This window comes from Rhinatrema bivittatum, chromosome 6 (assembly GCF_901001135.1).
Source record: "Rhinatrema bivittatum chromosome 6, aRhiBiv1.1, whole genome shotgun sequence".
NCBI lineage: Eukaryota > Metazoa > Chordata > Amphibia > Gymnophiona > Rhinatrematidae > Rhinatrema > Rhinatrema bivittatum.
In genome coordinates this window covers 110,815,241-110,832,039 of record NC_042620.1, presented here as the reverse complement: position 1 = coordinate 110,832,039, position 16,799 = coordinate 110,815,241, and the positions used below count along the sequence as shown (strand labels likewise).

Below are 16,799 nucleotides of genomic sequence, written 5' to 3'. Positions count from 1 at the left end.
CGCACGCTGGGTGAATTTTCCATTAGGCCCGGCCATGTGCGGAAACACTGGTACACAAATAAGTGCCGGGGGGGGGGGGGGGGGCTCAGGATCTGAAATTGTGCGACAACAGAAAAAAAAGAAAAAGGTAGGGTTTAGAGGGTGGGGGGGGGGGGGGGGGGAGAGGGGGAGAGGGGAAGGGGAAGGGAGATTAGGTAGGGGGGTAGGGAACTGGGGAAGGCCGGAATGCGTTGCTGCGTGGAAATTGCAGAAGTAACCCCCCCTTGCGCGCACTGTCTGCACAAGCGTGCGTGGATTATAAAATCCGGTGCGTGTGTGCGCGCAGCACATGGATTTTCCATCATGCACGCACTGGCACCTGCATGGTAGAAAATCAGCGCGTCCGTGTGTGAGCGCCGGGAAGCACATGCACAAAGTGGAAAATCTACCCCTAAGTGCATTTAAAATAAAGTCAGTGTACTAATTTGTCCTTTCATTCACCCACTTCTCACTTCTCTCACACTGGCATAGCTTAGGCATAGAAGTCTGATAAGATTCTGCTTCATTCACTATTTATTCCAGGAAATGAAATACTGTGTGTCCTTTCAATGTATCCTTTTGCTTTCAGAAATAGTGTCTCTAGTAATAATAAATTACAGGTACTTTTGTACTCTGAAACAACATTTACTTATCCTTCTCTTAAAATAATAATAGTCCTGAAGACCAGCTTATCACACCGCTTTGAGCTTCCTTCAGCCTCTATTCCAGGGCAATACTTGAGGTTTCTTTGTCCTTCAAGGAACATCAGCTTTTATATACAGGATGTGTGATTAAAACTCCTCAGGCCTTTAAAGGAAATGTAAAAGCTGCTTAACTTAGATATAACTGAATTTTTATTTGGTGTTAACCTTAAACAGAATCACCAAAATTCTTCCATTCAGCTATCTAATTAGGCTGACAAATTCCCACAAATCAGCTAGTTATTAACTTTAAGATGACTAAAGTTTTAGCTTACCATAACTTAGTTTTCATTCACACTAATTCAGTGGGTTGTTTTTACATTCATTGGGCCTTCTCTATCTCTTCTCAGTTCAGCTCTGCTCTCATCCTATCACTTACAAGAATTTCTGTCAAGATAATCATGCCTTGGTGATAATATAGAGTAGATTAGTTCTGGCCTTACTTAAACCACGCTTTTAAACCCCATAGACTCAAAGGAAAACCCCTTGGCACAGGTATATGGGAAGAGAAGAGAGTTTGGACAACTTTAAGATTTTTCCTTAATAAAATTAAACAACTAAATGTTGCTGTACTTGGACCATTTCAAATGTCATTGTGCTGAGCAGATTACCTGACAGCTGCAGGTAAACACATTACCACGATGTTTCCTTGGATATAACTTCAGAACTCTCTATTCTTCTACCTTCAAAGCCGAATAGACCTTGTTTTAACCCACCTCAGCACAGTAATTTAAAATGAATGTCAATTATTCTAATAAATAAAATCCAAAAATCCCATTTAAACCATCCAATCAGCATCAAAACCTCCTACTACTCACAGACCGTCACTACCAGGTGTTTCACATTCCCCAACACGCTGTCAAACCCATGACAAACAACTAAAACCCACTTTCATTCAAAATTCAAAAGTTACAATATTTTTACCCAAACCAATGCCCAAATCATTGTTGCCAGGACCTATTCTGGTGACCACCCAACCAAATGAATTTTTAAATGTGATTTGGCCACATTTTAGCCCCCAGGGACCCTCTGGAAAACGGGTTAAATAACTCTAGAAGTGAACACTTTTTTCCCTCAAATTCTGATTGTGGTCAGGTTAGCAGAGCCCCCTAACCTGAGCACCACTGGCAAATAAAGACATGTTATTAATTTTGATGTGGGTTTTTTTCCCTGTTTTGGTGCCAAATCCGCTCATGTCTTCCCAGTGGCTGAAACTCGGGTGGGAGCCACCTAAACCACATTGTTTTGAAATTTTGATTTCTTTTGCTTTTATTTAATTTTTGAACTTTGGCGCAGGGAGTTCCTTGATATCACTGCTGACATCAGTGGGACCCGGTTCTTTACATGCACATCGTGCCAGGGCCACAACTGCCTCAAATCCTGTAGTGGCAGCTTCTCCAAGGCTGCTGCTGCCTTCTTTGGCCCCTCCCTTGACATCGATTACTTTTATTTAAAAAAAAATAACATCCCACCGGTCCCAGCAGCATTGGAAGACCCAGAACAGCTCATCCCAGCTCTCGTCCTGCTCATGGTCTCCTTTCTCCTTCACCCGCAGTCCTCTGCTGCAACCCTGAACCTCACCAGGAGCAGCTCCCCAGGCTTCCGCAGCCCTACTGACATTGCGGCTGACTGCCACTTTCATTCTCAATCTGGCCTGGAGCTGCTTGAAGCAGCTACATGCTGCCACCTCTCCAAGGTCTGGATTAAAAAAAAAAAAAACTACTCCTGGTCACATCACCTTTGGCTTCCCAGGCCATACTTTCTTGGGCCTCCCGGGACTCCAAGTTCGCATCAGACTGGAACAGGGCAGGTATTTAAATATATTTATTTTTCTACCCCATCTTATAGAATCTTAGGAACCCTCCCCCTCCCCTACTTTTCCCCTTTTCCAGCATTTCAAATCAGAGAAAGGACCAGACATGATGTGTTACCCCTCCTCTCCCACCTTGCTTAGGAAAATCCGAAAGGGTGCCCCTCACCCTGGCCTTTCCCCTGAAAAGTCTGGGGTCCCCTGACAAAGTAATAGCCTGGCTGTGACTACCAGAAAACTGAAGTTCTGTGCCTTATTTTGTCATGCGCTACAGCCACACCTGAAAAGAAATGAAGTCTACCTGCAGTGAAGAATAAAAACAAGTCTTTGCATATTTGTTTATAGCGAAACCTTCCTTTTACTGTATTTAGTGAAGAAAAACAAAATCGTGAAATACCGAAGAAACCATTTAATTTCACAAAGTGTGAAGAATCTATTTCCAAATTGTTAACGTTTTATAAAATCATTACAGTCCAATTCTGTTTTATTCACAGACAAAAGTTACTACTGTAGTCTGAAGTCTACAAAATAAACAATGTGGGTGGCTTGACTTGCTGCATGCACTCCTACAGATATTGTAGCACACTGTACATGTTAATAACAGTCCCTAAGATAATGAAAAGTCCATCTGTTAACTAGGAAGTTTGTATTATTTAAAAATAAAGACTCGTGTGATTTATTTCAGGAAGCTCTAGTCTGAGGTGAAGAACAGTAAATAGACACCTGCAAGTTTCCTAGTAAAAGATTTCTTTCAAAGTTGGGTATCGTGGTATTAAAAGTTACATGTACCCAAAGACTGTGTTTTTCTAACTATAAAGGAAGAACTGCACAGCTTTTTGCAATAAAGTTTATAACTCCGTGTAGGCTAGTTTTGATCCACATTATTTCTTTGAAACAGGAGCATGCCACTAAACCTGAACCACAGAACAAGTCCCGAATGAAGAATCTAGACAGGAATGCGGTTTGCAGCTTCCTCCTCAGCATCTGCCCGGTTTGCGTTGATTTCTGCTAGCGTCCTGGCAAAGCGTGTCCACTCATCATTGCGTGGTACAGTAATTTGCTGTTCAGAAGGGGGGAGGGGGGAAAACGTTTACTTGTTAGTAATTATATTATTTTGAACGGGATTTATGTGAACCAGAAATCTGCAGAGAGGAACATCAGCTATGTAAGAATCTGGTCAAGGCTATTGCTGGCTTTATTAAGTAATAGAAGCTGCCAGGAGATGCTTGTGCTTGGATGGCAGTTGTCCACAGACAGTAAAAAATAATCAACAGTATCTAAAACAGATATAACATTTTCTTTGTTGCTGTGCTTGAGTGTCCTAGCTCTGAATTCTGTAACTGAGTAAACCCTTCATTGAGCAAAACAGAAATATTCTATACATTTTACAAACTATTCATAATTTACAAATTAAAGCATAAGTAAAGCAGCAGGACTAACTACATTTTTCAAGCATCAATATGCCCTTTCAAGGATCTATTGTTTCGGTTTTTTTGTTCTTAATACTATGTCTCTCTTATGGCTTAATACAATATATTTTTGCAACTTTTATTATAGCCCATTAAAAAAAGAGTCTCCTTTCTTTAGTCAGCTCTCCATCTGCTTGTGCTGTATTTATAAGATAATGTATATGCACCAATGAGATTCTTGTTTGGACGCTTGCTAAGTCAGCACAACGTTATCCTTGAGTAGTAGTTTTCCAATGACTGACATACTGATCATTCCAGAAGGTCAGCTATACCAAAGGGATTTATTGAATTTTTGTTGTCTATTGAAAAAAAACCCAAAAAACATTTAGTGCATCTGATTCAAATTCAGTGAGGGACCTGGCTTGGTGGCTCTCAGTGGCAGTGCTGTGCGACGCCATTCAGAGAACCTGGATTTACTTCCTAGACCAGGACTCTACTTCCCGGACCAGCCAGGGATGGGAATGCCACAGAAGCAGCATGCACAAAGCCCTCGGGGGAAGAGGTCCAACCGTGGACAAACTTTGGGTTCATGTTACCAAATTCTAGAGTGATCTGTGGTTCCTAGTCAAGGACTGCCGTGGTATTGCCTGGTCTGTGTAAGTTAGGAGGGGATATAAAATATGGGACGCCCCCATGTAGTTGCAAATGAAAGCTCATGAAGCATAAACTCCATGGAGGCTGACTCCAACTGAGCCGGAAACCCAGAGGAGCAGGAGGAAACTGCTGGGCTAACCAAAAAATATTTACTGTGATATGAGCTGCTAAATAGGAACAGCTGTCAACAAGCTTAAATGCTGGAGTCTTTTCAGAAAGTAAGTAATAACCACAGATAAAGAGGAATTTTGGCGGTTTTGTTTTCAACAGTGAACCGAATGTCTTATCAATATTGCTGACAGAATTGTTCCTTTAAAAGAGTAACCACTGGCAGAAATGTAGAAAAAGGGGATCCTTTTTTTCATGTTTGATTGACCTGCCCAGAGATTCAAACATTCTGGGCAGCGATTATTTCATGGATATATAGAATCATGTCTGTCAGACTCCCTTATGGCCTGCCATTTTATTATTAGGTAAGCACAGGCCCAAACTTAAGAGAGGGATTCAACTAGCAGATCATGTTTGTTGCTGCAAAGTATACACTAGTGTTGTATTGGAAATCCTTTTCTAAAACTTCAATTTCTTTTTGGCTCCAGAGTGTATGGAACATATGTAGGTTGAAAAAGCTCTCTCTTTTGATGATGAAGAAGTATCCTGATGTAACACTCACGTGTAAGCCTTGTATTGACGTGATGGATTGGGGTGTTCTCTTTTCTACTGATTTACTGTGACCTCTTTTGAGGTTTTTGGCTCCTCCCTTTTTGAGTATTACTTGGACTTGCATACATAGCCTTTTTGTATTTCATCAGATTGAGTTCTTAAAACACTTTAGGTGATGAAACGTAAAAACAAATCTAATCTGTTAAGGCTTTGTTTGCGGTTGTGATATAATGTATTATAATGTTGAGATTACTTACCTGATAATCTCCTTTTCCTTAGTGTAGACAGATGGACTCAGCATCCCACCCAGCTGCCTGTGTACATGGGGTTCACCGATTCAAGGTAAGCCATGTCATATGTTCCATAAGAGCGTACACTCTACCTGATGTCAACGCCTTCCGGTTGTGATTGCTGGCGGTCTCCAGCTACTATCAATCGGTCAGGGGAATCCTGTTTCACTTTTCACTGAGCGTCAGTACACACATCCATAACAGCTTTTGCAAGGAAGATTACTGAGTTGCTACGCTTCCTGTGGGGGTATATATACACCCGTGCTGACGTCAGATCCGTCTCCAACTGCTAGCACGCGGATAATATACCCATTCGTTCTGAGTCCATCTGGCTACATGCCAGGAAAACTAAGTTAATTGTTTTGTTGGTTTGTACGATGTGTTTGTTTTTAAAAAGAATTGGAAATTTGAAACAAAAAAGAACTATTGATTTCATAACACTTGTGTCATTCTTGTAAAATGGTATTTGATGATTTAAAATGAGTATGTGAACAGCATGTAATATACCTCTCCCACATCATATATAAATATTTCTCCCTCCGAATCGCCCACCGCAATCTCTCTTCCAGAATGTGTCCATCTCACACGATTGAGCGCAGGATTACCTTCCACAGTAACACTTGCAGTCGGTACCTGGATTGGGTTACAAGGAATAACATAGTTACACTTTCATCACGATTTCTGTCATGAAGAATGTATTTATTTAAACTTTTATGATGCACCATATCCCTAATAGGCACTCAGTCATGTTCTAAGATTTACTGTATTTTAATTGTATCAGTAACATAATACAACCACAAATAATTACAACATAAATAAGACAGCTGCCAGCAATAATGCATGCCTTCATTTTCCAGATAACTTACATGAGGCTTGAAACATCAATTAGTGCAAAGCAGAATCTGAACTTTTATAATTTCTTCATAATTACCCACCAAGTCTAATCCTAGCAAAGCCTTAAAACAGAAAATGTGAAGATCACAGTAAAAGCACAGAAAACCACTATTCTAATAATTCATTCAGATAGCACATAATCCAATAGGTAGGGAAAAGAGTCATACATGAAAATTCAGATCTCTCTAACCCCAACAGCAGCCAAGGTTGCAGATGTTAATCAAAAGCTCTATGAAATAGTCAGATCTTTATCATCATCCAGAAACAAATACTCCCTGACTAGCTGCAACTCAGAGGGAAGCTGATTCCATAAGTAGGTAAGAAGCAGGAGAAAGCTCTCTTAGCCTCTTTCAACCCAGGGATAATCAGTTGATATTCGCCCTGTGAATGCAGAACATGCTGAGGGACATACAACCTCAAGCAGTCTCAGAGGTAGGCTAGTCCAGAGCCATCAAAGGCCCTAAAAGTCAGGCACAGGATTTTAAATTAATCCACCTCTTTAAAGGAAGCCAATATGATGACTGCAAATGCAAAGTCATGTGCTTCTGGGGGATACAGTCTGCATGAAGCTGCGCCGCAGCATTCTGTATCAATTGCAAATGCTTAAGATCTTCCTGGGGAAACCCACATGGCAAGGCACTGCAATACTCTATGCATGATGTCATAGCAGCATGCAACAGAGTAGCCATATCTTTCTGACTAAACCAAGGCTTAATCTTCTGAATCAGGCATAGATAGAATAATGCAGGGCTGGTGGAACCACTAGGTGAGATAGGCGTCCACCTAGGGTGCCTGAGGTGAGACGGGGTGGCTATAATCTGAGAGAGAGAGAGATGATTTTGGGTTTGGGGGGGGGGGGTGGTGTCATGTTGGTCTACCTAGGGTGCTACATATCCTTGCACCGCCCCTGGAAAAACACAGTATTAAAATCTGTTTCTCTCTCTGTTTCACTTAAATGATTGTGTTGCTGTATATGGGATAATCTACCATCAACTGCAATACTTTCTAAATGTCATAAATTGGAAAATATTGTATCATAAAATAATACGAAATGTCACATGCAACACCCATTTACAATTAGCTTATTCCTTATACTGGAATCATCATTATTTAAAGTTTAAATGACAGGCAGGAAGCACCTTATAGACTAAACAACTTATTGAGGCATGAGCAGTGCCATAGCTAGCCTATGGCCAATATGGCCACAGCCATAGGTGCCAGATGAGAAGGGTGCAGCCAGCCACACTGGGACAGAGGCAGATCAAAGCTTCTTAGGCAGCAGCACAGCTGCTACAGCTTCCCTCCCCCCTCCCAGGACTGATGGCGCTTCCAGCGTGCTAAGACTCTTGCAGCCACACAGGCACAGTGTTAAACATATGCGAAACAGAGGCATGGCAGTCAGACACCGGCAAAGAAGCAGGTACTGCTGCCTGCCTAAGAGGACCTCAGGCAATCTAGTTAGCACTGGCTCGCTGCTAAAAAAGGAGCACTTCAGGCTTTGCAGACCTCGGAGAGCGGTGCAGGCAGCCGGAAGGAAAACGCTTGGAGAGGGGCTTCCCCTATTTCGCTTGTGATCGGGATGTTGCTTGTGTTAGAAGAAGCGAGAGAGGATGTGTCTGAGGGACAGGGAGAGGGATGTTCCTGGGAGGGGGAAATACTGGTGCTGAACTGGTTGGAGGGGAGACTGGAAGAGACAGAGGGCCCCCTGGGGTTGGGGAGAGAGAAAGGGTGGATATTGATGCTGGCTTGGAAGAGAATGGGGAGACAGACTGGGATACCGGTGCTAGGCTGGGAGGGGGGAGGGCAGGGAAGGAACAGAGAGGGTTGATGGAGGGATGATGGGGAGAACAGGATAGAATGGGGGGATATTGGCGCTGGCCTGGGCAACTGCCAGTTTAAGAGCATGTGTGTGCATACATGAGAGACGTGTAGGGGCCAGTAAGAAGAGAGAGCGTGCATGTGGGGGGTGGGAGGAGCGTGCATGCGTGTGGTATGTGGAAGAGGAGGAGCGCGTGGGGGGGGTGTGTGTCTGTATGGAGGATAAAGTTTGCACACACACTAATCTACAACACTAATCTCTGGTTCAGGGTGACTGGAAATCACAAGTTCCCAGGTATGAAGAGCTGGACATTTTTTAAAATCCTTTTTAGTTTTACTTATTGGGTGTTTGATGTGTCTGGTGTATTGAAATATTTTATTGGTATTTGGGCAATTTTTAAAAGTTAGATAAATGAGTTTTTAATTAATGCATGTTCTTTTCATCAGCAGTTTTGAAATATGCACTTTTATTAGTATGGTTTCACTATTAATGATTCATATTTCTCGTTTTTCTTGTTTTAAGTTTTCTGAGTAATGGTGGTGATTCTGTTTTTCCATTGTATATAAAATTTGACTTGTTGAGGTTTCCAGTTCAGTTTTGTCTGTATGTTTCTATTTATTCTGTATTTGGTGACGGTCTATCTACATTATGCATTTATGGCTGAGGTGAGGTATTCTGCTGGTGTGAAGTTTTAGTGTAGGGATCTATAGCAGACTGGCTTGTGCCACACTTGTGTCTACCTATAGATTATTATTATAATAGTGATGTGGCTTAGATTTAAAAAAATTAAGAGGTAAATATTCAGCCGCTGAGCGGCTAGTTAAGCTAGACGGATACATATCTGGCTAACTTAACTGGGATATTCAGTGGTGCAGCCACACCGCTGAATATACCCAGATAAGTTACAGTTAGCTGGATATGTGGTATCCAGTTAACTTCAGACCTGCCCCTCCCCAGAACGCCTACCTCCTACCCCAGGAATGCCCCCTGACTTCCCTGGCTAAATTCTAACCGGATAAGCCTTTTAAATGTGCAACTAAGCCATTTAGACAGATAACGTTCCTGTTATCCATCTAAATGGATTTTTAATATGTACCCTAAGAGTGTTCTGGCGTCGTGTTGTGCATAGGGTGAGGGTGCATTTTCACTGGTCCACAGGTGCCAAATTGCCTGGCTATGGCTCTGGGCATCAGCTTTCGAGGACCAGAGTCCACTTCATCAGATGACCCACAAAAAGCAAACCGCAATAGTCTAAGTAGGAGGTGATAAGAGTGGATAAGCTGGTAGCATGCTCTGAAAGGGAGGGAGTGATTTTAGCAATGTGTTAGAGGAAGAAATGAAATGCTTTAGCAGTATTTTGGATGTGTGCAGAGAAGGAAGGAGGAGCATAAAAAATAAGCAATATTACAGTTCGAGGAGAGGATGAACACACCATCCACAGAGAATCACATTTTTAAACGGTAAATGATTTTCTCAGAAGGAAACATATACAAATCTTAATGCCTAAAATACTGATAGAACGTCATGGGGAATGTTTTGATTTTATAATCAATACCACCCACAGACACCTATAGGTTTAGCTCTAAAATATTCAAAATGAACTTTGACAATTGAGAACACTATGAATTAGTACCTGGTCAAAAGACTAATGCTTCAACCCCATCTTTAATCCAGATATCACCAATCAGGAAGGGTTTACTAACTCATAATCAGAAATCATATCATAATAAGTGGGCACCCCAATGATAAATATTAGGCACTTGGTTGCTTTTACCTAGATTTCTTTTAATTTTTTAAACATTTTCTGCTCGCAAGCATCCAACAGCCAATACACAAATTACAAGCAGGATTCACAACCACAGCTGAGAATTGTGATCTTTTTTGCCCACTTTCAATAATTTCTGTGTATAAAATGGGGTAAGCCCATATGATTGGAATTAAGGTGATTCCAAGTAACATTATAAAGCTTTTCTTTCTGCTTATCAGACATGAAACAAGGTTGACATAATCCTGCCTTACCTCGGTATCATTATTGAGATTCCATAGATCAAGCCTGCCCACGCCATCCACGCAAGCAAAAAGGGCAGGGTGGGTGGGAGACCACATGACATCATAAACATAATCTGAATTGTCTTCAAAAGAGTACAAGGGCTTGTTGTTCTGAAAGAGAAGAACTCAGACTGGTCAAATATATCATATGTTATAGTCAAACATGATACTAACCTATGAAATGTATTGAGTAAAAACATTTAAACTATGTGAAGTATTGAGATTCTCTGAAGAAATGTCAAATTGATAGTTTTAAAGCAGTAACTATAAAATGCATTGCTTTCCAACAAGAATCCAGAATTATACCCATACAAACATGTATCTTTCATTAAGTGAATCAAACACATTCTTAATCAGAAGCTAGCATTTTATGACACAGCAAAGGAGAAATTAAACCTGAAGGATAATGGATAATTACTTATTTTCATGTAACATTGTAACCTGCCTCTAGACATCCATTAAAAAAAATTGCATTGAACTATACAAATAACGGTAGCAAACCACAAGAACCAGAAGAGACACACATTACCCAGACGTATGCAAAGCTCGCTATTAAAAGTTGTAAAGGAGCTAGAAGCCAGTACATAAATTAACTTTAGAAATAATATTCAAGTACCTTTGATATTAAAGTCAACAACAGAACCTAGGAGCAACAAAACAATTTTGCTCAATTTTAATTTCAATTTATTTAACTAACTGCCTTTCTAGTAATAACTCAAAACTGTGAAAAATCATATATATAATTAGAACAATTGTATAATAAATACATATATACATTACAAATACACAATTACCACCCATTTTTCTGTGCCATCTAACACACAGCCTCTGTCTGTCAAAATATTACAAGAAATGAATTTCTTGCAAATCTAAACTAATTTAAGCACCTTGGTTGTCCAAAGCTTTACTGTCCAGTCAAACGAGGATGTGACAAAAAGATGAGAAAAGTCAACTGCGCCTACAGCCGAATGGCAATGAATCCCCGTGATTGGTCCTTGGTGTCCTTCAAACATCTCACTGATTCCAGCTTTGCTATTTAAATAACAAAAAAAACAAACAAACCACACATTAAACCTCTGTTCAGCTTTTCCAGAAAGTTTTGGCCATGAAATAGCGTTACCATCAGCCCTATTACATACTGTTCATATTATTATTATTATTTATTTAGATTTATATTCCACTTTTCACACTTTTTTCAGTGCTTCAAAGTGGATTACATTCAGGTACTGTAGGTATTTCCCTATCCCCCGAGGGCTTACAATCTAAGGGCCTTATTTTCTAAGGCTATCGCACGCTTGCGCTACCAGCACAAGCGTGCGATAGCTAGAAAAGCTTAGCACACGCCTGCACTAGCTACATCATGGCGGAGTCGGCCCCGGAAGAGGAGGAGTCGGGGCGTCACCGGGGCCGGCTCTGTGAAGACGGCACCAACAGCGAAAAGGTAAAAAGCCTTTTCGCTGCCTATTTCGCGCCGAATAACTACACCTTTTATGGTGTAGTTATTCGGCACGATGCCAGCAGCGATCGCTGCCAGCTAGCGCAGGACCGCCCCCACCCCCGCCAGCACCGGGATTCACCAAGCCTTGCGGCATTAGTGAATCTAGGCCTAAGTTTGTACCTGAGGCAATGGAGGTTAAAGTACATAACATATATGAATCAAAAAATAAACATATTTTCTTTGTCAATTCTAAATACAAAGTAACATAAGTGATGTATGTGTATTATTAGGACAAGAGCCTGACAATAGGTTCAGCAGTCAAGTTGGCTTATTGTCTAATCAGAAGAAAATAGTGCCTTTACTGAGAGATGCAGCTTAGATCCAAGCACTCTTTTCAGCCAGCTTATCTTGAAGAGAGCACTTTTTAAGCAACTGGTAACATCCAATCTGTAAACAGAAAAATACACGAAGGAAAAAGTACTGCCAGATCAAAATAAAAACAACACGGGGATGTAGCCAGTGAGAAAAAAAAGCTGTGTGTCTCTCCAAGAGTAGTAAAAGCATACAGATATATTTATTTATTTCCACTTTAAATATAAGAGCCAGGCCCTCTAAACTGCAATAAATAATAAAAAATGTAATTTATTTTAGTCTAAAAACAGGACCTTCACTGAGGAAATGGTATGAAACATTGCATTATGGAATGGTTACATTTTTTACGTTTATTGTAATTTGGTGTTCCTGGCTCTTTTTTCTGCCTTTTTCTTTAAAATCATTTTGTACCTGCTGCAGCAGCGCAGTCAGTCCTCACGAACCTCCCCCTTTCTCCCGTAATAGGGAGGGCTTTTTTTTTTTTTTGGCAGTGGTGGAAAGGGGGGGGAGCCTTCTAGCTCAAATGGGCACAGGATCCTGCACTTTTAGCTTTTATTTGCAACTGCTCAGGGACTTTTCTCCTCTGTTTTGTAGCCCTTCCCAACTCCCCTAGGCCAGTCATGGCAACAACAGTCCCCGGCTGGAAGCCAGGCACCAGAGCTCCTTCCAGAACCCTGCAGTCATGGGTCCTAAATCTGGCCACTAGTTGCTACCAGTGCATGACAACTGGGAATTCCTCCCCTTCCCTCTTCGAATGAGGCTGTGAACACTGCCTTCACAGCACCCCCCAGCTCTGAGCGGGCCAACACCACCACTCCCCTGTTTTCACACCAAATGGATGTTCCTGTGAGCAATAAAAGTATTCTCTTCCAGCTGAGATTTGCACATATCTAAAACATGCATTCAGCAAGGGTGGTGATTTCACCTGCCTGAAGCAATCAGATGCCCTCAATGGCAAGTGGTTTAGGTTCCCTTCAAGTCTCTTACTCAGATGTAATCATAATTGAATAATGCAATTTCTCTTTGAAACTCTGAACTTACTTTCCAAATTAAGCAGAGCTGCTGGGAAGAACAGACTCTTAATTCCAATCTCTACTGACAAGTCACTTTACAGACCACTGCTTCTCCTAATCAGAATTCTCTGGTGTTTGGGGATTTGTATGTACTATAAAATAATTGTATCATTTTTAAAGTACAGATTTACATGCTTTAGGGATAGTGTATAGCATAACTAATACAATAGAGACAAAATTGTTTACAGTAATAGGTGCTCTCTGATGACAGCTCAGCAATAAGCCACACACTGGTCACATGACCTCTATCCTGTGTCAGCATGGAACATCCCAGAGCTTACAAGAAAAGGTTTTTCAGGCATGTATGGCAGTTTTCTGTGCACCACCAGCCCACATCACTTCAGTTTGTTTAACCAAACTTTTAAAAGGAAAGGTATAGAGAGCTCTCCCCAAAGGCAGGCAGGTGGGTATCTGGCTACCTGCTCTGCTGGCAGTAAAGAACACCTATTACAGATTAGCAATTTTGCTTTCTCCGATGACAAGCAGCAACAACATAGCCACACAGATGGGACTCCCTAGCAAAGATCTGTCTTCCAATATAAATAAAAAATAATGCAATTGCCAAGGGAGAAGAAGAGTAGCTTTTGTGAAGAAAATTCAATTTTTATTCCCCCCCCCTCCAGAATGCACATGAAACAAGGAACTCAAATTAGTAATGGGCGTATGGAATTGGGATCTACTCATGAATAAGCCTTGGGGGGTCTGACAGCCTAAACCTAACATTCCAACAGAAGGCTGTACTTAGACAGAAATAGGTGGAATGAATTCCATGTTGCAGTCCTGTAAATCTCCTTTAAGGAAGTAGACCTTAGATTGGCATCAGTCATTACTATGGCACTGACAGCATGAACCTTGACGTGCCCTTCAAAAGGTCAAAACTGCCAATGCATCATAACGGGAGATGTAATCGGCAGCCCAATTAGAAACCATGATCTTAGTCACTAAGCGACCTAACCTGATAGGATCTAAAGAAACAAAAAGCTGGGTGGACTTTCTAAGGGTTTTAGTTGGCTCCAAAGAAAGGGTGACAGCTCTTGTGCAATCTAAATTGGGATGTACAGCCTCTCCCTTATGGATATTTATTTATTTATTTAACATTTTTATATACCGGGATTCATGTAAGACATTACATATCATCTCGGTTTACATTATAACGGAAAAAAACAACGCATGTAAGAATGCGATTACATAGAACGGGGCGTAGAACTTGGATAAGATAAAATGGGGGGCAACGAAAACAATAACGAGACATCAACTGAAACAAGCCCCATATAAACCTAAAGGCTGGACAGAAACTGGGCTCCCATCTACATTGTGATAAGTGCCAAATACCTTAACAGACTTGGTTTTGAAACCAGACTTTAAAACATGCAGAAGTCATTCAAGTAGTTTTAGTGTGGCATAAGGTGGGAGAAAAATCTAGGGATTTGCCCTCACAACAGATGGTAAATAAACCTCTTCCACTTAGAATCATAAGACCTCCTGATAGATTATTTCCTATAAGGGCTTATGACACTTTCTCAGGGAAACCAAAAAAATAAAGTCCAAGATGTGAGAGCCAGAGAATGAATGTTTGGGAGCGTAAAGACTTCTGGTTCTGAGTGATTAGGCTTGGAGAATAGCCCAGCCTGATGGGTTCCGTGAAAGGCATCTCCCAGAAGAGAGGGAACCACACTTCATTTTGGTCAAAAGGGAACTATGAGCATTAAAGTTCTCTCTTGAGTTTTATTAAACTTTTGGCCACTAGTGCTGTGAAAAGATAAGCATACTGAAGACCTGTTCCTCAGTGAAGGGAGATAGTGTCTGAAGTTAGTCTGTCTTCTCACATCTTACTGGAGAAAAAAAAAGATTAGTTTTGTCTTGTCAGGACTGTCAGACCCAACATTTGAGGAGGTCCAGTAGGCAATAACTATCTGCTAGTACATTGTCTTTTCCTGCCAGATCACTCAGTTTCACACCATAATAGCTTCCCAACACAGGAGGGTAGGGGAATCCTATACTTCCCTGTTAGTTCAAGCAGAACCCAACTACCTCATTGTCTGTCTGTAGCAGGATAATTTTATTGTCTGAAGGCCTTTAAAACTTTCAGAACTGCCCTCAACTACAAGAGGTTAATAGGTTTTGGGTACTGGGTCTGAAGCCTTTCTTTCCAGGTAAATTCTCCAGCCCAAGCTGGATATAATTATGATGAGTACAATTTGATGTTGATGAATTTAAGAGAGTAGCTCCTTGGGCAAACTGGAATAGCAAAGCCATCAAGATAAAGTCTCTCTTAGTTCTTCTCTAACATGGATGCCAACCTGTAATTTCTGTGGCATGATCTCACAACTCTTCATAGTCCAGTGGTCTTCTTTCATATGGAGATGTGCCTCCATAGTTATGGGGTACTTAATCAAACCACTTGCAGTCTGGTAAATCCTGTGGATAGTTTTTATCCACAGGGCTTGCTGCAATAGTCAAAGCAAAACTATGCTGATAGTTTTGCTTTCATTATTGCTTCCTGTGGTGAAACAGGAATTTTGCATGCTTTCAGGCCGATACAGTACAGTGCGCTCTCCTACAGTTAATGTTGATTACGATCTTATGCTACAGTTAATTATTTTGATCTTATCCTACAGTTAATTTTGATATTATCCTATAGTTAATTCTGATTTATCTTATAGTTAATTTCTCCCCTTGTTTTTTGCTATTCGCATTTGTATTATTTTCCAATGTTCAATGTTTATTGTAAAGCCACTGGCTACATTCCATGTTCTGTAAACCGATTAGATGTTCCAAATGATTATCGGTATATTCTAAATAAATAAATAAATATGAAACAGCCTCTGTAACAGGCAATAGCCGCTACCTGTACCTTTGGGAGTTAAGAGCCAAACCTTAACCAATCCCCCTCTGCAGGAACTAAAAAAACCAGCACCAAAGCTCCTCTAGTCTGTCAGTCTAATCGAGCACCAATCATATATGGTGCTCGATTAGACTAACAGATTAGAGGCCATATATGCCAAGGATGTGAAAACTTTCTTGGACTACAAAAGAGTATTTACAGTCTTCTGAGAATATCCCTATTCTTTTTTTTTTTTTTTTTTTTTAAATTTATACTTTATTAGTTTTTAACTTTGATTACAAGAAAATATTTCAATGCGTTCCTCATATTCCAGGTAAGTAATAACAATATTGGTTGAAAACATATTTCGCTTTACAGCAAAAAGAAAATACAATATCCTGGTCAGATACACATTGCAAAAAAGAATTAGGAAATAGAGGGAGACCAAGATTAAGTATTAAGCAGATCATAGGTAATCAGAATAATTAAGAATTACATACTGATACTTGAGGGTAGCCAATATCCAAATTACTCTTATTCCAGCTTCTCCTGGATTATCCTAGGTACAAGATGGGATATCTAAAAAACTACGTAACTGTATTGGCTCTGTAAAAATATATTTTGCATTTCCATAATATATAAAGCAACGACAAGGGAACCGTAACATGAAACGTGCCCCCCTTCCCACCACCTCCCCCCTCATTTCCAGAAATTTTCTACGTTTCAGCTGAGACAATCTAGCAATGTCTGGGAAAATTTGAATACACTGTCCAAAAATTTTTAATTTT

The 16,799-nt window shown here is 40.7% G+C and overlaps 1 protein-coding gene across 7 annotated transcripts in view; it reads right to left on the bottom strand.

Moving 5' to 3' along the window:
* Nucleotides 1–2,923: 2,923 nt before the first annotated feature.
* The window catches only part of DYNC1I2 (dynein cytoplasmic 1 intermediate chain 2), a 173,628-nt gene continuing 159,752 nt past the window's right edge, over nucleotides 2,924–16,799 (bottom strand). For all 7 annotated transcript variants that reach the window (XM_029605776.1, XM_029605780.1, XM_029605782.1 and 4 more), the window contains 4 exons: nucleotides 11,192–11,336; nucleotides 10,275–10,415; nucleotides 6,050–6,175; nucleotides 2,924–3,589 (listed from right to left, as the gene is read on the bottom strand). In XM_029605776.1, coding sequence (XP_029461636.1) covers nucleotides 3,476–3,589; nucleotides 6,050–6,175; nucleotides 10,275–10,415; nucleotides 11,192–11,336 — 526 coding nt within the window. In that variant the 3' untranslated portion in view covers nucleotides 2,924–3,475. The remainder of the gene's footprint in view (nucleotides 3,590–6,049; nucleotides 6,176–10,274; nucleotides 10,416–11,191; nucleotides 11,337–16,799) is intronic.